The 22184-nt window shown below is 47.7% G+C and overlaps 1 protein-coding gene across 1 annotated transcript in view; it reads left to right on the top strand.

Annotated features, from left to right (window-relative positions):
* Window positions 1-21985, top strand: part of elmo3 (engulfment and cell motility 3) — a 33419-nt gene extending 11434 nt beyond the window's left edge. Inside the window, exons 7-21 of the mRNA XM_088938721.1 lie at window positions 940-1039; window positions 2205-2356; window positions 4501-4579; window positions 5508-5558; window positions 6040-6162; window positions 6928-7050; window positions 7347-7451; window positions 8145-8253; window positions 8916-9052; window positions 15698-15861; window positions 17359-17471; window positions 18106-18210; window positions 18435-18517; window positions 18714-18794; window positions 19398-21985. Coding sequence (XP_088794847.1) covers window positions 940-1039; window positions 2205-2356; window positions 4501-4579; window positions 5508-5558; window positions 6040-6162; window positions 6928-7050; window positions 7347-7451; window positions 8145-8253; window positions 8916-9052; window positions 15698-15861; window positions 17359-17471; window positions 18106-18210; window positions 18435-18517; window positions 18714-18794; window positions 19398-19610 — 1738 coding nt within the window. The 3' untranslated portion in view covers window positions 19611-21985. The remainder of the gene's footprint in view (window positions 1-939; window positions 1040-2204; window positions 2357-4500; window positions 4580-5507; window positions 5559-6039; window positions 6163-6927; window positions 7051-7346; window positions 7452-8144; window positions 8254-8915; window positions 9053-15697; window positions 15862-17358; window positions 17472-18105; window positions 18211-18434; window positions 18518-18713; window positions 18795-19397) is intronic.
* Window positions 21986-22184: the final 199 nt, after the last annotated feature.

Genomic DNA, 22184 nt, shown 5'->3' with positions numbered 1-22184 from the left:
GTGTGTGTGTGTGTGTGTGTGTGTGTGTGTGTGTGTGTTGTGTGTGTGTGTGTGTGTGTCTGTGTGTGTGTGTGTCTGTGTGTGTGTCTGTGTGTGTGTGTGTCTGTGTGTCTGTGTCTGTGTGTCTGTGTGTGTGTCTGTGTGTCTGTGTGTCTGTGTGTGTGTGTGTGTGTGTGTGTCTGTGTGTGTGTGTGTCTGTGTGTGTCTGTGTGTGTCTGTGTGTGTCTGTGTGTGTCTGTGTGTCTGTGTGTGTGTGTGTGTGTGTGTGTGTGTGTGTGTGATCACTATTTCTCTGTGTCCTTCAGTGTTCTGTCTTTTGGGTCTATGTAATCCATTAAGCAGACGGCTATTGTATTTTTTTCGATTTTGTCAGTCTTCGGTGCGCGAGTGAAACGCCTCTAGGTTTGGAATTGAGACCCTCAAGGGTATAACGAGCCCTTCATCCTCACGCGCTACTGACACAACATCATAATTTGTCTGGGTTGGAAGTTTCTACCTAAGCACTTGAAAGAGAGTAAATGTGTGGTGGTTTGCTGCTCAACAGGGTGTGCAAAATAAGGCCAGAAATAATCGCTGTGCTCCTGTCCTGTCTGTGTGGTCAGGGGCTAATCAACAACAAGAAGAAGCAATTTAAAGCATTTTCAAATCCTGCAGAGCACAGCCTCAAACCTCAACTTCTGTAGACGTAACACAGAGCAGGCCACACGTCATGTCAGTGTTGGTCTTTGTTCAGTGCTTTTCTACAAAGCCGAGTTTGTATGTGATCTCCTCTGGTGGAGGCCCAAGCTGGGCTGCAGATCTCGCAGTGAAGCCCCCCACTCCACGACCCCCCAGGCCGCTCTCTCTGCAGCCAGGGTTTGCCCCTAGACTCTTGTGGGTGGGATTGCACGGGCCACAAGCGCTCTGGGGTGACTGGGTGCCTGTGTGTGTGTGTCTCAGGGCCCCCATCATCATGGCCCACACCCTGAAGGGCTTCATGGAGCTCATGGATCACGGCATCGTCTCCTGGGAGAACCTCTCCACCGTGTTCATCAGGAAGGTATGGCCGTCACTTCGTCACCAGCCTCCTTGCGATTGTGACCTTCTGGAGGGCAGAGGCCCCGGCACTCGCCAGCTTAAATGTAACGTCTTTACAGCAGCTGTTCCAAGTGAACTGCAATAGTTAATAAAAGGGGAACTGCAATGATATTTTTATATTTTGGGGTTTGAAAGAAGTGGCACTGATAAGTGCATTTCAAACCACAATGCAAGTAAAATGTACACAGTAACGTGTAAAAGCTCCAATTTACATCACAAAATAGACAACACTTCCAGGTATGCCCAGTGCCTTGTTCTCCGATTCAGAATGAGGCAACAAAACTTCTGGTGAGGTGAGGCAGCCCTGTTACATTATAAACAAGCTTGTGAGGAGATCTCTTTTAATCCAATAGAAATATTGCTCTAGATTGACACATTTTTGCAGATGTTAACTCTGTATGCGGGTCACATTGGAGCATTTCTGCAGGGAAATGTCTGCTGTACAACCTGTGCTTATTTGCTGGCACATCACATTATATCAGCCATTACAGTGACTAGTGAGCAGGAAGGGCTGCTTCACGTCTCAATTTGCGGAAACTCTTCACTGTCGCCCATGGCGACACCAGGGGTTTGCGATACCATGGTGACTATACAGTACTTCCACAGTTCACGATTTTGTGCTTAATTTGGAATTTGTCCGATTTTGGGATACTGTCAATTTATTTTGTTACTACGATTTAATAAACAGTCTGAGAAATTGGAACTGCAGTTCCCCTTTGAGCTGATGAAATGCCTCCATGTTATTGTAGATGCAGCCTGTATTATCTATCCAAATCAGATGGATGAAGTTCTTGAGAACCCTAAGGTCTTCTGATCCATTTCTTTTTTCTGAGCTTGGAGCTGCCACATTTGATTGGTCCAAGCTACAAGCACCTCTCAAGTCCTTCAGCATTGATTCTATTATAAGGGAATTCCTGTAAAAATTATGTATAAATGAAAAGAGAAGCAGAGACTTTGAAATAGTGTGAAGGGGACATGGGTGTAGAAAGTAGGGCAAACGTGAAGACAAACCAAGGAGCTTTGACAGATATGGCCTAAGTGCCCATGTCTATAATGGGCATGGGGGTGAAGGAGCCCAGTCTCTGTGGTTGCCACCCTGAGTCCGTGCCCCTCTGCCCCCCTTTCAGATCGCAGGGTTCGTCAATGTCAAGGTGATGGATGCCTCCATCCAGCAGCTGTCCCTGGCCATCCTGGAGAACATGGTGCAGAGCAGCACCAGCCTGTTCCTGCTGGTGAAACAGGAAGTCACACTGGAGAGGCTCATCGGGCACCTGCAGGTGTAAGTGGCCTGGGACGCGCTGAGGAAAGTGTGATGTCAAGTCCTGTCAATACAAGCCGCAGCCAGGTCTGCTGCTGTTGTGTCCCTGAAGATTGATTCAATGGGAATTAAGGGCTTATGGGGAAGATGCCTAGAAAATACCATTATGATTGAAATTATTCTATATGAATAGTTAGTCCTTGTTTGTTATTTTATCAAAACAGTGTTTATTTACAGTGTTCATTGATATAATATCATTAATTGAATATGACTAAGTAACTATTGAACAAGTCCACTAGAGTGGCACAGTGTGCATCAGCCTTTGTTGCTAAGCAAGAGAAAATGTAACCTTTAAAGTGAAAATCTTTTTTTAATTCAGACCCTTTATATTGACCTAATGAAGTATTTATAGAATGTAATTTTACATCCGCTTGCCACTTGCACAGCTGTTTGTTCCACTCATGTACGACTAGTTTCCAAACTCGAATGTGTCCTAATCAGCTCATGCTAGAAAAAATAGTGGTAGTGATAAATTTGTCGCGTTATATTTAACTTGTTTTTTGAAAACACGCTTTGCAGCAGAACTGACCGTGTTTCTCTACAAAACACATTCCAAACATGCCTCTCTGAATTCATCCTAGTCTACATGTCTCTAAACAATGCCAACTGAATCAAAAAGCACATCTATCAAGTGCACATATGTCCTTAGGTGTTACGGTTATGAATGTCAAATAGCTCTCATCCAATCACTGTGGTACAGGAGACAGCTAATTTTAGTTGGCTGAGAGCTAATTAATATTCATACCTCACATACACCCAAATCTGGAGTGGAGGTGTACCTACTGAAATATGTGCACAGTAATACCTGAAATAAAATTTCTCAGCCGGATATTCAGATATGGGGGGGCGGGGGGGGGTTCATACCAGATTCTCCTTGGGTGTAGATTCAAGGAAGAGATTTGGCAGTGACCTTAGTTTTACAAAGGTAGGAAATAAAGATAATTTTATAAGAAAACGAGTTTTCTCCCACTGGACTCCATAATCTCAGCCTTTTCAACGTAAGTAGGGTTTCTTTACATCAATCGCTGGCAGTGATAAAAAGAGTTCCCTACACAGACAGGATGACCCATCTATCTATGACTCAAGAGTCGACCATTGTGCTACTGCCCGTTGGTAGTCTTGAGTGTTTACAGGCAAGCTAATTGCTAAACCAGTTTTCTACTGCATTTGTTGTAGATAAAACTGTCTGGGTTCCTTTCAGTGGTATTATCTCTGTTATCAAACATTCTGGATGGGCCGAATGGCCTCTCATTTGTAATAATTCTTAGGTTCTCATGTGACTTCATTCTGCCCAAAAGCAGGCTTGAAGGTAAAGTAGTAATCAGAGCAGACTTAAGTTAGAGACGGTAAAGCAAGAGCAAAACTCAGTCATTGTTCACAAGTAAACAGGTGTCCCAATGCATTCCTGAAGCGTGCTTGTAAAAACATTTCATAACTCTGTGAAAGAGCTGTCAAAATGCCACTAAGCTTTTGTGAAATCCAAATAGTCCGTCAGTAAAAGGAGTGTGTGGATTTTCTCTCTGTAATTGTGAAAAAACGAGAATCCACATGGAGAAATCAAAGTGTTAATCTTGAGACTCTGGCCTGTTTTGAGGCTGCTTGAGTTTGGGACGGACTGCTGACTGGTGCCTGTTTCGTAAAATAGGACTCTTTGTGTAGAATGACAAAGCTTTTCTGAAAATAGCCCATGTGCCGGAATAAAGGACACCCAGAGAGGTCTCAGCTCTGCAGTCTGAAGTTGAACGCAGCAAATTCACTTAATCTTGATCCACGTTTGCTATTTTAAGTGCTGTAAGCAGTTGGCACTGCTTGGTAATCCTATACCGGAATGAGCCCTCTGTTGGTTGTGTTAAAAATGTGGCAACTGGTAAAACTTAGTGGAGTTTAATTAGCAGACAGAATTGTTTTCTCCAGGCAGAATTGTTTTCTATGGCAGTAGAGTCATTCCCTCCTTTGCCACTGTCTCACTGCCCCGCTGTTTGGGACGGTACCGGAAATCAGCAGGTTTCTGGGGGAGTCTGGGAAGTGCGCGGAGCCGTCGCAGAGGGATCGGGGGAGCAGCGCAGTCAGTCTGTTCTCTCACTCTCCCCCCTCTCCCCCGACAGGCTCAACCAGCAGATCCAGACCAAAGCCATGGCTCTTCTCATTGCTCTCCTGCAGTCCGCGTCCGACATGGAGAAAAAGGTACAGCCGGGGGGTCACGCAGGTCGCCCAGCAGGCAGTGGGGGTGTCAGGGGGTGGAGAGGGGACCAGCGTCCCTCCATACAGCTCCAGGCCACACGTAGCTGTGAGGCAGGAGTGCACAGCTCTACTCATGCAGGGCTTTCTGGTCTTCTTTCAATGGGGCTGTACTATTATTCTGTTCATTTCACTGGATTTCCTGACTCACAGCTGTGGAAATAATTGCTCAGTTGGACCGAGTTCAAATTTAGCTTGAGACCCCATGTCTGCAGTACATCTGTCTGTGTGAAGGTAAGGTGATCAATTTAGTCTCTCCTTTGGCACGAAAACCTCAGGTGATGACACAGGGTATTAGTCTTTGAAAGTAACTCTTGACTAAATCTGCTATTCCATTTGCTTTGCTGTTTGGAAGCAACTTTTATAAGTTACAGCTACTGAAAAACTTTGGGTGGAAGACCCCTGTGGTCTGCAGTGTATGAAGCAGTTTTGCTACCACCTCATGGCCACTGTGTGTCATTGCAGCCAGAGCTTCTATTACCCCTGAGCTGTTTCTTATTTGAGTGCTTAATTGGATCCTCACCCTCACCACTCGCTGGAGATCTGGATTTGCTTGTATAAGGAAATAAGAGGAATCATCTGACATGTTGGAAACTGAAAACCGAATTAGTCCTATAACTAATTCAATTGTGCACTATAATCCAAAACTCGTAACAAAATGCTGAACAAAGCAAAGCCTGTGGTGAAGAGTTCCTAGAAAATGGGGAACTCTGAGCTGGGGGATGGATCTTCAGGATCTCCTCAGTGCAAACACTCTTTCTTGAGTTCGCTCAGTACTTCTGAGTTCATTAAAACACTCACTGATAAATAACTGTTTGTTTTGTCATGTCTTCAAAATGTTACTGATAGACTTTGTTCGATTTTTCTCTTTCAGGAAATGTTTGATTTTCTGGTAAAAATAAACCTGCGCCAGTATATATACAAGGTAACCAATTTATCTGTAGGATCTGCAGTTTTTTCTTTGAACAACTTTAAAAATAGCAATGTTGTTAAAATGGGGGGTGGGTTTATATGCAGTTCAATAAAAAAGTGTATATATGTTGAAATAATTGTTGCTTGTTGTCTGACAACAAAGAGCTGTTAAACTCTCACTAAACTCATTCCTTCTGCGCTCAAATCAGACACGTTATAAAGGCTGTGAATCCAGAGAAGATTCATGCTGTTTGTTGGAAAATGCTGGTTGTGAGCAGTGTTGCTGCTCCAAGAATCTCATCCTCTGTTGAGTTTTTCTTGGGACGCGAGCAGTATTGAATACTCGTGCTGTGCAGTTAGCCTGCTTCTTCTGAGTGGCGCCTGCTTTATGTAAACAAGTGCTGTTTGCTTTTGGCACACGGGGTCTTGTGCTTCTGGTGGTGATTATTGTATTCTGTCCTCCCCCTGATCCTTCTGATTTGCTTAATTGGCAGAATATCATCCACAGCTCGGGCGCAGTGGGGGATGAGATGGCCCACTACCTCTATGTCCTGCAGTCTGTGACTCTAAACCTTCTAGAGCCCAAGATGAGGATGCCCCTGGACTCCTATAACCAGGTACCACACCCAGGATTGAGAAAAGGCATTTGGAGTCTTTGGATGGGGGGGTGTCGGGGGGAAGTTACAGTAAATAAACGTTGTCTCCAGTCAAACGTGCCAGATTGAGAGGGAACCCGCTGACCATTCAGACATCTCTGGCAGTGGCCACTGCTTCTCAGTACATTACTCAGTGCTCGATAGGATCAGAAACAGATTGCTTCAGGATATGCTGCCGCACCAGCTTTGTACATCAAATAAAGAATAATAGACTTGTTAAAAAACTAATTTTACCATTGTTGATACATTTTCTTTGGATTGGCAAGGTTGCTTAGTCTTTTCAGTCTAATATTTTGATTCAGTGAGATGTATTTTCCACTGAAATGAGTGGAAGCTTGCATTCAGTTTTGGAATCAAATCTGAACCCTAACCCTAACCCCAAACCCTTAGCTAGGGTTAGAGTTAGAATTCCTACAAGACCTAGAGAATGTCTGATGGCATGGCTGTGTTTGAGGACAGAAATGAAAATTAGCATAAGTGGCAATTCAAGTCGCATCTCATCCCAGATTCAGCGGGAAGCACCTGACCATTGAGATCTCTCTGGCAGTGGGCAAGGCTCATCAGTACATTACTCAGCACTAGGTGGGATCAGAAACAGATTGCTTCAGATATGCTGGAGCACCAGCGTTGTACATCTTCTGTTACACACAGGTCTTGGGCTTTGTTGTACACAGATGGCCGCTCTCTCTCTCTCATTCCTCTCTCGCGTCTCTCCCTCCCTCGCAGGAGCAGCGGGAAGTCCTGCACAGCCTGCGGCAGGCAGCCTTCGAGACGGAGAGCGAGGGCGGCCTGAGTCACGAGCGCCGCCGCTCGCTCTGCGCCAAGGAGTTCAAGAAGCTGGGCTTCTCTGTGAGTCAGCGCCGGCATCCCTTCCTCCCGCCCCCTCCCTGGCTCTGCTGGCCGTGTAGTTCCTTCACTGGCCTGACTCGCAGGGGACTGATGCCCGAGAAATGCATAACTGCATCGCAAACAGAAATGTAGCCTCGCTTAAAAACTATTTGATCATTCTGGATCGTTTCTTCAATGGCTGTTTTAGTAAAAAGACAGATTTTCTCCTTGCTCCCGTAACTCTGAGGATGTGGGTGCAAATGCAAGTTTGACAGTATCATAGGGCTTATTGTTCCTTTCCTTCCATTCCTTTCCAGAACAACAGTAACCCGGGCCTGGACCTGAACCGCACTCCTCCGGGCCTGCTGGCCCTCGAAACCATGTCCTACTTCTCCTCGCGCTACCCTGATGCCTACAGCCGGGTGAGTGAAGCCTGGGAGGGCCTGGGGCTACAGAGCTGTCTGGCCCCTTGACATAAAACACTTCAAGGGCTGTTTTCACAGACCAAGATGAGCTCTACTCTCTTACCGTCATTTATTCCACCATTATGAGGCTCCTGGTAAAGGTTCAATCCTGGCGCTCAATCCTGATGAGGGCACAGTCTGGAGCCTGTCCTGGGCACAGGGCACAAGGCAGAGCTACAAACTGGACAGGGTGCCAGCCCATTGCAGGATACATGCACAAGCACAAAGGGCCAATTTAGAGAGATCACTCCACTCAGCTGAAATGCCGTTCGATGGAAAATAGAGTACATTGAGAGATTCCAGGACCAGAAAGCAGGGCTGCTTGTCACACCACCATGCCACTCAAGTAAAATAACCTATTCTGGTGAAATAACACCAGAAATAATATTTCGCCACCCAGAATTAATGACCAGGCTCTGTAAAAGCACTGGTTCAGCTTGCCAAGTCGACATTTCGTTGAAACTGATTCATACTGGTCCAAATCCTGCGTGTTGCAGTTTGTTTTTTCTCCTTCTAAGATGTTAAATGCTAAATGCAAATATTCGTGCACGGACTTGGTCAAGACGGACGTCTTTCCCAGAATGGGTGTAAGCAGGATGTGCGGTACCCGTGTGCCAGTGTCCTGCCTGACTCCTGCTCCTGTGCCCCCAGTTCGTGCTGGAGAACAGCAGCCGCGAGGACAAGCACGAGTGCCCCTTCGCCAGGAGCAGCATACAGCTCACCCTCGTCCTGTGCGAGATACTGCGCATCGGGGAGCCCCGTAAGTTTCAGGGGGGCCGTGGGGGACAGGGACCTAGAGCTGGTGGCCTCTGGGGCACCTGTGTCAGGGGTAGGTGTGGGGAGAGTTAGTAGCTCACTGAGGTTTCCGCAAGCCTCTTCCCCTCTGTGCTGTGAGCTTACCTGATTTGATGATGTCATCTCAGCTGGCCTGATTTCTGAGCTCACAGAACAGACTGAGTCTGACTTTTCAGCTGCAGACTGTTTTAAACTGAATCACCCGTGTTGTATAAATGTACAGGGGACTTTTAACCTGCTGGCAGCCGGCCGTGATGTACGTTACAGCATATGGGGATGTGTGGGAGCCCTCTGTAGTGTGATCTCTGTGGCACAGAGCGAATACAGACAGTGAGGGGGAAAGGAGACGCGCAGATTTCACACAGGTGGTACAACAGGACAGGGACAAGAGAACTCCCTTTGTAAGTGGATTTTCATCAGAGTGGTAATGTGGTCTCTTGCTGCGTACGTGTCCAGAGTTCAGTTCCTGAGCCACCGGCTCCGGGCACTCCAGGCGGCGTTGGGAAACTTGCATGGGGAACATCTTGTTGCCCAGCAGCCTGAATTCCCCACTTCATTCCGCTAGATTTTCTGCTCTTGAATCTCAGTTGTGTTTCCCTGGGCTCACCCTGCCCACCTGTCCCGCAGCTTCGGAAACTGGCCAGGACTACCACCCCATCTTTTTCGCCCAGGACCGCCTCCTGGAGGAGCTCTTCTGTATCTGCATCCAGCTGCTGAACAAGACCTGGAAGGAAATGAGAGCCACCCAGGAGGACTTTGATAAGGTATTTCATTTTCTTGGCTTTGTTCGTACATCTACATAGTTTGTCACCTTATTGTATTGAATGTATGTACAGTAACTGTCATTTGCCCTGGGTCAGGGCATCTGTTAAACAAATCAAGAATAAAGCAAGATCCCAGGAATAACAGGGCTTCTTACTATGGATGTGGAAACCAGGTTACAAATAGTACTTATCCATGAGTTTCAACACACATGTATATTCACACCTTTTTCATTAGGGAATCAAAAATAGGTGCCCATTTTATTATCTGGCCTACTGGAATTTATGAACAGTCCCCCAGATCTCACAGCTCCAGGATGCCTTCACATCTTCTGTTCAGCACGTTGTTTCTTGTCACTTGCGTTGGAACTGCTGATGCGTGAGGGCTGTCGGTTTCTGTGCACTGAACCCCCCAGAATTCGCTCTCCGGTGCTGTGACATCTGGACACTCCACTCAAAGCGCTTTACAGGTAATGGGGATCCCCTCCACCACCACCAATGTGCAGCATCCACCTGGATGATGCGACAGCAGCCATAGTGCGCCAGAACGCTCACCACACACCAGCTATCAGTGGGGAGGAGAGCAGAGTAATGAAGCCAATTCATAGAGGGGGGTTATTAGGAGGCCATGATTGATAAGGGCCAATGGGAAATTTGGCCTGGCCAAAGGAGGTGACTTCCTTGTCCGCACTCCAGAAAGGTCACATACAGCCCCGTGACCTTCCGACCTCGGTGAAAGCTCAGCCACCAGGCCCTGCATTGTGTGGGCTGGACTGCTGTGCTCGTTCCTGCTTGCCCTTCTAATCCCTGCTGGCTTTCACCAGCGTATTAGCTTTACAGAAAAACACCCAAGCACAGCCTTTCAACCTGAATGAGAGACAAACAGGTCAGAGGCGTGAGAGAGGCAGTGACCCTGTGATTCAGCAGAAAATGCACAACACATTTTCTTCTCACCTCGTATTAAATCCAGTGGATTGTTTTTGACTTTTGTATCTGTGTTACAGAACTGACGCCTTTACTCCAGTTCTTTACCAGTATGTAACTAAAAATCCAGTGCTCCAGTATGCTCCCTGTACATAGGAGGTGCTATCTTTTGGATGAGTTGGTAAAATGAGGTTCAGATTATTTCGCCATTAAATAAGAGTAAGAGTAGAGACTATATCTAGCTCTGGGTTTGTATGAGCTGGTCCACCTTAAATATATGCAGCAGTTTCTCTCCATTTGATATGCTATGCTGTAGGGCGTAATGATTTCTGGAAGTCCCCCAGATGGGGGTTGCACTGGATGAAGAGGATGCTCTCCTACTGTATGTGTATAGAGCTTTCAGATCCTCTGCGATACAGGCCTGTTTATAAATAGAGTTAATTGACTGACCCCCATGTAAACAGGGCTCAGATAGATGCTGGCAGTGACGAACGGCATCTGTGCATGGGATACTGGGAGATGGTTGGAAATGGAATGAATAGAATGGAATGTGCAGGGGAGGAACGTGGCTGCCAGCTTGGATTATTTCGGAAAAGCTTACTGCGCAGATCGGAAACAGAACTCTGGTGCAGATGTCCACTCGTGCCTTCTGTTTTCAGATTAGGGACACGTTTGTTTTTGATCCTCTTTTGATGAGTGAATATCATTTTATATCGTCCAGGGTTTTAGACAAGCATCAGAACAAGCGTCATGTTCATGTTGGCTGGAGGAGTGTACGGTGTTTCTGTGCTAAACTGGCTTCGTTACATTTTTGTTTCTAGATGAGCTACAACTGCAACTTCATCATGACTAATAAATGCACCAATCTGCGGTGCTCTGCTATAAATAAGATGCTGTTAAGTCTGGAAAAACTGTTAGGTCTTATTAACCGACACGCGGGGATACTGACAGATTAAATGTGAGATTGGCTCTATGCACATAAATTTACACCCATAAATAAACCTTATATTTTAGTAGCGACCTTGCAATTTATTTTGTTTGAGCAATGAACACAGTCTTTATTTTGCCATGTCCCAGGTTTTATTTATATCACAGCAAAGTTATACGGGGGTTATTTGTAGGTGCCGTAAAGGTGATCTCTCTGTCAGAACGCCCTGCTCTCAGCAGGCTGCTTCTTGTAGTGCTGGTGGTTGGGTCAACCTCTCAGAGGTCTTTCTGCATTTGGGATGGTAACTGTCTTCTATGTGAGTGGATAGTGAAGCCCATAGATCACTGTTGGAGAGGCCTGCAGAAGAGTGCTCATGTATTCGAAAAAGGGGTGAGAGCTCGGCTTTTGGAAACTATCAGAGTGTGCTTGTGCACCCTTGGCATCTTCAGTGTTGCTCTACATTATGATGGTGGGTGTCTCGGTCTAAGGATCTGATTAAAAATGCTTATTCCCTTTTGTCTTGGGGTGTGTGATGTGATGTCCAGCCTGGCCCAGGCAGAGTGTAGAGAGAAGCTGGCTGTGCTGTATCTGGGCTGCTCTGTCTGGTCAGTATTGTGTCCTCTTAGATCCTCCCATAGCTTAACCCCCCTGATTGTGAAGGAAGAACTGAGGTCCAGCTTTCAGAGAACAGGGAGCCTCTGCAGGATCCTCTGGCAATGAGCTCTGCGAATCTTCTCAGACTGACTCACAGCGCCCCTTTCACTGAGCTTGAGCTCCACTAATCCTGACCGGAAATCCAGCCCAGAGCGTGTGGTGTTTTTATTTTTATAATTCTCCCGGGAACCATCGACAGCTACCCTCTCTGGCATGCGGAGAAACTGGTTTGCCGCATGAATCTTTAGAATCTGAACCACTGCACTACGGTTAACTGCTTCAGTGAAACGCTCATGAAGGGAGCCACCTGAATGCATGTGGTTTTTTATTGTCTCTAGTCGATTGCGAAAAGCCGGACTGCACCTGTTGGGTTCTTTTCCACTTGGCTGAGCGTGTAATGCAATAACAGAGAACAGGAAAAGTATGAAAACACATCTGTGGGGTGTGTGACCGTGGGCGCTGGATTGGATAACGCTGAAGAAGAAGGGGAGGAAGAGTGATCAGGGAATAAACTGGTAACAGATGCGTAACGAGAGAGAAGGAGGCAGCCTGAGACAGCACCTCCGCGGAGAGGAGCTGGCCTTCCCCAGTTCCGTGCCTGTTGTCTTGTCTTCACTGTGCTGTTTTCTCTGCGAATGTTTCCCGCCATTAACCGCTGTTGGCAGGCGAGGCACAGTCTCCTGTCAGCTGGGGGCTTGGGGCAGAGGCAGGAGGGTTTATGTGTGTGTGTGAAGGGGAGGAGAGGGGGGGCTGGCTTTGTCAGTGCCTGACGCAGCTCGAGGGAGAACACAATGCGTGAATCCTCTTTTGTGCTGGGATCCGTTTGGGCGAGCATCAAAGGAAGGCGCCGAGCCTCCCCCTCACTCGGAGCGGCGCGTCGCGGTTATCACTCGGGCTGTGGAAGTGGGACCTGAGGTAAGATAGCAGCCGCGCGGAGTGTGACAGAGCGCCTCTGTGCCCGGCGGGGGCTGCCGGCCAGGTTGGAGCGATAGTGCTGTTTACGAAATGCCAGCCGGGATCGTCTGTCAGAGGTGCCTGCCTCGCTCCCGCCCGGGTGACAGCAGGAAGGCAGTACCCTTCCCCGTCTGAGTCTTCGCTTCGCAGGCCCTGAGAGACAACACGCTGCTCCTCAGCCCAAATTCAGTTCTGATTTAAATGTTCGGGCAGCTGTGCCTCAAAAAGCTGGATGACAGATGGAGGTCAGTTTGGATTTTCTCCGCTGCCTGTGTGCGATCGGGATTAGTGTAGCAGTAGCTGCTGGTTGGGTAAATGTTGTCAAAGGAGCGGTAATATTGTGTATAATATTTTAACGGAGTATGCCACTCGCCTAACAGAGGCTTCGCAGCCAAAATGCTTTTTACTTTTCAGAGTGACAATAACCTCTATCTGTTCCTTTGTAGCTCTCAGACCGACACTGTTTTCCACTCAGATCTCTTCATGTCAGTGTTGTCTTTGCTCTGCGTGTCTGTAAATGTGTGTGTGTATATAGAAGGAGAACCATTTGTGTTGTACAGAAACAAAGGGGGAAAAAAAGAAAAAAGTAAACTAATTGAAATTGTACACCAATCAGGGTTAATCCAAAAAGTTTCCTTCAGGTTATTGCTCGGATTCAGGTAGTTTTAAAAATGCCTGTCTTGTTACAACAGTTGGTTTTAAATAATAGTAATAGTAGGTATAGGTGATAGTAGTAGGTGGTAGTATCCTAAAATGAAAATTGACCATGCGGTTTTATTACACTGTTGTAGCTGGGTGACGTCTTTAAAAACAGAAAGGACTCACATGAAGGTCATGAAATGGGGACTGTTTTGTGTAGTTCAAGGTTTTTTTCCAGAATGAACCGCTTGGTCTTGGGACGATCCCTGTTTTTCCTAACAGTACAAATACCAAAGGAGGCATGGGAAAAAGCAAAGAAATGAAAAGCATTTTGATCTGCGAAATGTGGGGTTAGCATTTTAAAAAGAGATGCGACTGACTGGCCCTGAGGGTTGGAGGTGAGGTTTCAGCACGGGGTCGGCAGCTCATGAGCTTGGCCTCTGTTGTCCCTGTGCTCTAGGGATGCTGGCTGCTAGATTTGCCTTGGGTGTGTGTGTGTGGGGTCCGATTAAAACAAAGTCCAAGTCACAGACTCGCTCTCCTGCACCTGTGGTAATTCCTCCTGCTCTGTCTGTCGCTGTATAAGAGCCCGAAGGAATATTCTGTTTTCTGCTGTTATTTCAGACATATTTTACCAAGTTTTATCCTTTGGAAATGCCCTTTCCGCCTCTCCCCCCCCTCCTCCAGTTCAGCAGGCAGCTAGAAGGTTAATATAAAATCTTTACTGCAAGATTTTGGATTTCTGCTTGTAATTCAGGATTTCGGCGAGTACGACGGTTATTTCAGTGTTAGATGAACCTCCCCCAGGAGTGGAGAGTTCAGGAAAAGGCTGCAGGTTCTGAGAAGGGTTGTCTGCTCTTGGCTGAGGAGGTGTTGGGCTGCCGTGTCCAGATTAAGAGAATATATCTCCGGCTGACAGAGGAGGAGGCACCTCGAGGCGTGTCTGAGCGCTGTGTAAATAAAGACAGATGAAGGGCTGTGCAGCGGGAGGGCTGCGTTGGTGACGGGGGGCGGGTCAGCCGCGGGCTTGTAGCCTGCGGTTCGCGCTGCTGCAGTTGCCTAGGAGACCGGTGCGTGCTGTCCACACTGAATCGGGTCCCCCCCCGTGGAAATGGGAGTCCCCCAGTGCCCAAGGTCACCTGAGGTCACAGAAGAGCTGGGCTGGTGGAAATGGGAGAGGCACGCTGGTTTTTAGAGCCCATCGTGACATTGTTGACTTCTGCATGATTTTGTTGAAGCAAAGGATGGGCCAAACCCTCATTTCTAAGCAGTTTCAGTCTCTCGCACAGGCACACACATTTCACGTAGCTGTCTGGCTTCTCCTACAGTCTCTGCTGTAATTCCTGTTCCTGATCACTGAATATTCTCCATGTGGGAAGGTAAACAAGACCAGGTGATGCTGGCTGTCCTGGGCAGTATCGGTGCCAGCTGTCTGGTTTATGTTGAGCAGAAAACCCGTCGACCTTGACTCTATCCATGGTCCTGGAGAGGCCCAGTCCAGTTAGTCTTACAGGTTTCACTTAATCCTCTGTTATTTACAAATTAGGAACACTTAGTTATTGATCAATTAAAGAAGCAACTATTTCAATGCAGGAAACGCTGGGTCTTGAGGATATTGTTTTTGTTGCATGTGATCTGTGACTCTCGCATGTGAACAAATAACCTGATTAATTGAACGTGGTTGAATTGTTCCAGGCCTCTAGATTTAATGGTCTCCTGTAAAACCTCCTGGAATGGAGCTCTCCAAGACCAGGAAAGGAATCTCCTGCTTTTGAGGGAGTAAAATGGGAGACTCCAGTAAGATTTGTACAAGTCTGTGACTGCAACCCTCCCAGTGAGAATACCTGTATAAATAACACAGTGAAATAACAGGGTTATTTTTAAAAACAAAAAATTGCACTTCTTCATCCCCATGCGCTGTTGCAGCTGTGCCAGTCTGGCCCCACTGGCTGAAACAAGGTTTCGCTGGGCTATATCAATGGCACAGATTGACATGAACTGCCCTCCTTTTTTCCTCCACGGTTAAATAAAAAGAAGGGCGCCAAACAGGGGTGACAAGGTGGCACAGCAGTGCCTCGCAGTGCTGGGGCCCCGGGTTTAATTCCTGGGGTGCTGTGTGGAGTTTGCATGTTCCCCCTGTGTTTTTGCGTGGGTTTCATCTAGGTGCTCCAATTTCCTCCCCCACAGTCGCAAAACTGTGCTGTGGGTTAATTGGGTTCTGGGCAAACTGGTCCTGGTGGGAGTGTGCGTGTGTCTGCGTCTGCCTGCCTGGCGTCCCGTCCAGGGTGTTCCCCGCATTGCGCCTGTCGCTTGCCGGGACGGTTCCGGCTCTGGCCCCGACCCGACCCTGAACTGGGTAAAGTGGCCAGAAAGGGGGTGGGTAGAGGGTAGTGCACAGTTCGAGCAGACCGGCCACCGGATTTGTTTACTGCTGTTGGTCCGGGCTGTCCACAGAGAGGACAGCGGGACCTGAGGGTCGCCTGGCGCCCCCCCCCCCCCCCTCTGCGCGTGGGACAGCCCTCTCAGGCCGAGCCCCTCTCGTCCCGCAGGTGATGCAGGTGGTCCGGGAGCAGATCACGCGGACGCTGTCCAGCAAGCCCACCTCCCTGGAGCTCTTCAAGAACAAGGTGAACGCCCTCAACTACAGCGAGATCCTGAAGCTGCGGCAGACCGAGAGGCTGCACCAGGAGGAGACCCTCGCGCCCCCTGTGCTGTAAGTCGAGCGCCTGTCCCCAGCTGTCCCTGTGTCTCTGTGGGGGGCCGTTCTTAGCCAGTGGACCTGCGGCGATACCTCTTCTTATAGGTAGGAGGTCCGCGAGGGAATCTCTTTCAAACAGTTGATTTCCTTGAGAAAAGCAGTAACTGAGAATATAGAAAAAGAGAGAGCTTCTTATCTTGAAAGGGGAGTGAAAAACTGGGCACCTTATCTATAGACCTGGGGCAAGGTTCTGCAACGAGTGCTGAACAGCTGCCTGAGCAATAAATGTAGACATTTAATATATTAGTACATAATATAGCATCTAGTAGCATTTAATATAATAGACATTAAGTGGAACAGCCATAGGCAACAATGTTATCATTGCATTCCCATGCAGCTGTCAGATAACTATTGGCTCAGCCCCATTCTTGGCCTGGGGATGCCCTCATGTGGCGGACAGCAGGTATTTTGGGTTGGGAAATCAACTCGCTTTATGCCACAAGGGGCTGGAATTCCGATTGCAAAATTTAGACCCTCCTGAAGAGGGCGCTCCCGAGTGGCTCGAGGGGTGTTACTGGCTAGCCGGCTTTGACCGGGAGTCAGCTTGTGGTGGGACCGGTGCTGGCGCAGTGCCTCCAGGGTTAGAGCCCAGGTGAATGGTGCAGGGCTTTCTTAGCTGCTGGTCAAACAGAGACGACAGTGGCTCATTCGCCACACCAGAATCCAGGGAGAGGACCTGCCCTGGCACTCTGAGGAGCCCATTGTGTCGAAAGATGGAGTACTGGAGTGACCATGAGCCGAGCTATGAAGACACAACTCAGGATTCCACACCGGGGTTATATAATAGAGTGAGAGAATTAGAGATTTTAAATTTGGAATGAAAAAAAAATAAAGGATTAAAATGTGAAATTCACCCAGTCCTCTTGGGAAAGGAGGTCTAGAACTGTTAGCAGGGTGGCTTTAGAGACTCCCTCTTTTTCTCTGCCTCTGTTAATGTTATCCAAATGGCATGTCTCACTCCTCTGGAGTTTGGGGTATCATGCGGGCATATTTGTGATGAAGCAGTCAGACTCTGCAGTGCGCGGACTGTGATGTCACTGCTGTCCAGCCCCAGCAGTTCCTCTTCCCAGCATGCTCCGCAAAAGGTCATACATGACGCAGCCAGCAGACAGCAGACAGCTTAGGGCATGTGTCAGTTTAGGTGAATTTTACTGATGGATGCAGATCTGCACATAGATCATGCTTTGAGGGAGGTGGAAAGGCTGCATGCCACATTTTGTCAAAATTTGGAGGGGAGTGGTTAATTCAAAATGGATACCATTATAAATGCACACAGTGCAGTAACGGAGCTCTCGCACTTTCTACTGCTTTATGATTGTAACTTTGATTGGGTTAGGTATGATACCCGGGTATTGTCAATGCCTGTCTTAATTTCAGGCTTAAAAATGAAACGTTATTTTAACTGCCGGGTGGGTGAGGAGCAGAGAAGCCTGACTGGGTTTGTCCTGCCAGGGAGCTGAAGGAGCAGCTGAAGCCGGAGCTCCTGGAGCTGATCCGGCAGCAGCGCTTGAACCGGATGTGCCACGGCACGCTCTTCAGGAAGATCAGCAGCCGGCGGAGACAAGGCAAGAGCAGGGCAGTGCGGGGGGGGAGTGTCGCATCACGCAGCCTGCTGTACGCAGGACACCACAGGCTAGAGCAAGCTGCCCTGAGCCAACATCTTATCTGTGCTTACCAAAATTACGCATCAGTATGATTCTGAGTCATGTGTGCAAGGAGAGCTGAAGAGAGGGATGTAATTGCAGCTTACCTACCACTAGTGGCCGCTATACAACCACTAAAATGTTGTAAATAGGCGCACTAGAGGAGAAATCGATCATTGGCGAGGGGTTTAGGAATTGCACATTTTCAAATGGGTAAAATAAAAACTGGGTTTAGTATGAAAAGGGGCGTGCACGGTGCTGGTGAGTGTTTTTGAATACTCTTTGTTGTTTTGGCCCTGTAAGGGAGGAAATAAAGCCTCCTGGATTTATTTCATTTCGCCTTATTGAGTTGCAGACCTTGGGACGGCCCAGACAGGATAAGGGCTTGGTATCACTGAGATTCATTGTCGAGAGTCTGCTTCTCTTGACCTGTTTTGCCTTCTGAATATTCAAGCCACCCACAAAGGCATGGGAGTGTGCATGGGAGAGGTGATTTGTGGGGAGCTGGCCGTGAGATTCCACGCACCCTCACTCTGTGTGTGATGTGCTGTTGCAGACAAGCTGTGGTACTGCCGCCTGTCGCCCAATCACAAGGTGCTGCACTACGGCGATGTGGACGAGGAGACGGACGCTCCCCCCATTGAGACCCTACAGGAGAAGAGTGAGTAGACGGGCTGGGAGACCCACTGCTCCCGTTATTTGCTGCAACCTGGATTTTCAGCACACTTACCGGCCTAATATGGATAGAACAAGCAAGGCTAGCTCTCTAGAGGGAGTGCCATCGCACTGAGCAATGTCACAGCGTTGCACTGACACTGTGTGAAGTGACTGAGGGCCTGTACTGAGATCTTGGATTTCACTTTCCTGGTCCTTGTCTATCCCTAGTTCCTGTGGCTGACATCAAAGCACTACTGACAGGCAAAGACTGCCCTCATATGAAAGAGAAGAGCTCAGGAAAGCAGAACAAGGTGAGCTGGACCTATTAAGAAAGAATTAAGATGATAAATGACAGGAGGCCATTGTCTCACTTGGTTGCCAGTAGAGACTGTGCTGTGGGAAAAGTGTCAAACCAAACAGTTTTCATTGGCTGAAGCTGGAACTGAAGGTTACGATTCGGTTAAACACTTCCGACGTTTCAGTTGGCTATTTTTCCTGCTTTTCCAGGAAGTCTTGGACCTGGCTTTCAGCATCACCTATGATGTGGAGGAGTACACCCTGAATTTCATCGCCTCCTCCCGAACTGACGTGAGTTCTTACTCAGTTTCTCTTCTGGAGTGTAGATTTAGGGTCTCGTTTGTTCTGGTCGCCCAGGGAAAACCTGTGTACAAACATTTCCAGTGGGGACCCCATGCAGAAGAGAAAGGGAAGCATTTTAGTGGGGGAGCTTTTGGTCAGAGGTGGAACATCTCCCGTTCTGAGAAACTTAATTTAAGTGTCTCAGTATGAGTCCTGTGTACTTCATAGTGTCGAGAATAGAAGGCTTGATCCAGACATGCAAAACTGCACTAAGAACTGATTGCAAATGATGTATTTTATGCCACCCACGCAGACCTGTCTCAACCTGAATGTGTTAGATAACTGTGAAAAATCATTGTAGCTTAACATTCACACCCTAGTCGGGAAGTGCGAACTGCTTGAGCATTTTACAAGCACACCGAAATGCAGATACTTTCAAAATGTTTGTATTAACAGTTCCCCTATAAATTAGGCCGCTAAGCATGGCAGGATGCACTAGGGCGCCGCCCACGGGTTTCTGAAGCGCCGTGTGCGCTGCCCTCCGTGCCGGACGCCGTCAGGCGGTTTGTTTCACTGTGGCCGTGCGTGATGTGCTGTCTCCGCCCCGGACAGTTCTGCCTGTGGACGGACGGCCTGAACGTGCTGCTGGGCCGCGACATGACCAGCGAGTGCATGCGCAGCGAGCTGGAGATCCTGCTCTCCATGGAGATCAAACTGCGGCTGCTGGACCTGGAGAACATCCCCATCCCCGACGCCGCGCCCCCCGTCCCCAAGCCCCCCAGCAACTACAACTTCTGCTACGACTTCAGCCAGGCCGAGCAGTAGGGAGCTCGTGGGGACGGGGGGGACGGGGGGGGCGATCAGGAGGGCTGCCCGTCCCCGTTGAGCCCCGGATTGGTCTGGAATGTTCCGGCTGACATTTGACATTAACGCTCTCTAACCTCGGGGATCGGTCCTGGATCAGTCCTGTGTTCCGGTAGGCTGCCGCGGCTTGGACACACCTGGCTGACGGCGTTGTGCTCTTCACAGCCCTTCGTGTGATGTGCCGTTGTTGTATCATTCTGTGCCGCTCCCTTACCCTTCAGTGACTTTAAGAATGCCTTACTGCGTTCCCTCCTCCCCTCCTCTGGTCCTGGATGGAACGACGGCTGAGCTTCGGTACTGTACTGTGGGGGCCTTGATGGTGTTAAGTCAAAGAGACCGACTCGCTGTCATCACCCTGCGATCCTCCAGGTTTCAAGGAAGATACGACTTGTGGACTGACACTTAGAGACATGGTCCTATTAAAGAGGTACTGTATGGCCAACAACATGTAACCCCCCAGTTTTATGTGTACGAATATCTTAAATGGGCTACTCTAGTCGATTTACTGTATGAATGTTTGATTTCCTACTGTTAGATCCAACCTATGTAATGTGTGCAATACAAGCTACTGCAGTCTAAGTGGAGGCAGAGGAACTCTACAGACTTCTCTAGCTTAAGTAGCTGCAAAAGAATAAAAACTACTAAATGATTTGCTAGGTTGCTGCCGAAAAAGCAGTGCACTTCCAATCAGAACTGTCTGCCTGAGTATTAACTACTACTGAATCTTCTGGCCGTGTCCTGCACATACCTGCCATCAGTGTGTAACCAGCAGTGTTGTTATGGAAGTATACCTCATGGTGGAAGTGGCCATGCTTTACAGGAAGTGATGTCATCCCACTCTTTGGTCTAGACAGGGCCGAACTCTGCCGGCATGGTGGAGATACCCACTGTCAGGGGCGGCGTTGTGTGTGCTCGGAGCCCCCGAGCAACCAGGATTCAGTCCTGGCAGGGGCAGGGAGAGCTGAACTCGTCAAGCGTGAAGGCAGCCAGACTAACCCAGCTGCAGGAACAGTAGGGCTCATATGCTGTCTTGTATTGTACCTCAGTGCAACATCAGCTTCAGAGCCGGGTCTGGGCATTTTTGTAAGGCAGCTCAGCAATATCTGAGTTACACAAAAGCAGATTTTTGACCTGTGAATCAGCTTTCTCTTGGTCACTATGAAGATGAGTTTGGGAGCTTCAGTCAGCCGTAGTGATATAAAGGGTTTATTAGCTACAGCTAGTTAAAAACTGTATCTCATCTTGAAAAACATTACTAATAATGGGGTAAAGAAAAAGGCCTCACACAGACCAATAGGTACTCTCTGACTCAGTTCAAGGGACCCTTGAAACATCCAATCCAAAACTGCCAAACAATGTTACATTTGTACTGTATGTGCCTGAGATAAAACTCTGATCAATTTCAGTGAAGTATTATTATTAATAAAATGTAGGTACTTCAATATTAATAATCGTATTAGTAATTGGCACTCTGAATAGCCAAAACGGACCTTACATTATGGTCTACTAAGACTAAAAATACAGTCAATACACTGTTTACCAGCAGGAAACTCAGTAAATGCCACATTAACAATGTTTCATGTAATGTGCTTAAATAGACACGGTAACAATTATATACTCTCAGACCAGTGCATCTTTTTCTGTTTTTGGGTATTGGTAAAAAAGTCCATTGTCATTGTGTTTAAACATAAAAGTTTTTCAACATTTTCAGGTTATTTAAAACGCAGGCATTCTGAGGCTTTAAATCGTGTTGCTGCTGAGCAACGATTTCGTGGTAAAGATCCTGTCAAAACCTCATCCAGACGACTTTCAGCAAACAGTGATCCCTCGGGCCGTTTCAGTACAAACTGGAGACCAGGGGTAACGTCAGCCAGTGCATTGTCCCTGCCCCTTTTGGAAAAAACTTCTTGATATTCCAGTGTTCGGCTATGACACTTGAGTTATAACGCCAGGATGAACTGTTGCTTTAAGGAGACAATTGAGTGAACTAGATCCTGCAAATAAAAGAGAAAATGTGCAATTTGATTCTGTCAATAATTGTATCTTGTTGACTTGAATGGTGAAAATGATTTTCCTTGTGAACCTGAACAAAGCCTGTTGAACACAGCCCTTGAATAAGTAGATCTTGGTTACTTACTGTGAGCATGAGCTCAAACTGGCAGCCCAGAAAAATGCTTTTTCTATTGCTATATTTTTTTAGGGTTGGACATCATGGTGTCTTTCACTAGCCTTTGTGGATCCAATACTGTAATCACAACTAAGGGGTAACGTGTGACTCATTGCAACTGTTTTGTAAAAGCACCTTAACTTAAAAAATTAAAATGGAGAAAAAGGTCCAGCATTGCATCTTGTTTGGATGCCTCAGAGAACAGTGTTAGTTCCTGGTTCCTGTGTTCTGCTTGGCATGACTGATCTTGTCAAGTTGAATGGGCTTGGAAAGATGAGCGATGGGTCGATAGTCTAGACACCGAGGAAACTTGAAGCTCTTTTCTCCTACATGGAGGCAACACTCTCTTTTGTTCCTGTGTGCACATG

This window comes from Atractosteus spatula, chromosome 21 (assembly GCF_055471065.1).
Source record: "Atractosteus spatula isolate fAtrSpa1 chromosome 21, fAtrSpa1.hap1, whole genome shotgun sequence".
NCBI classification, from domain to species: Eukaryota; Metazoa; Chordata; class Actinopteri; order Semionotiformes; family Lepisosteidae; genus Atractosteus; species Atractosteus spatula.
The sequence above is the reverse complement of the archived record's forward strand: the minus strand, read 5'-3'. Positions and strand labels throughout refer to the sequence as shown.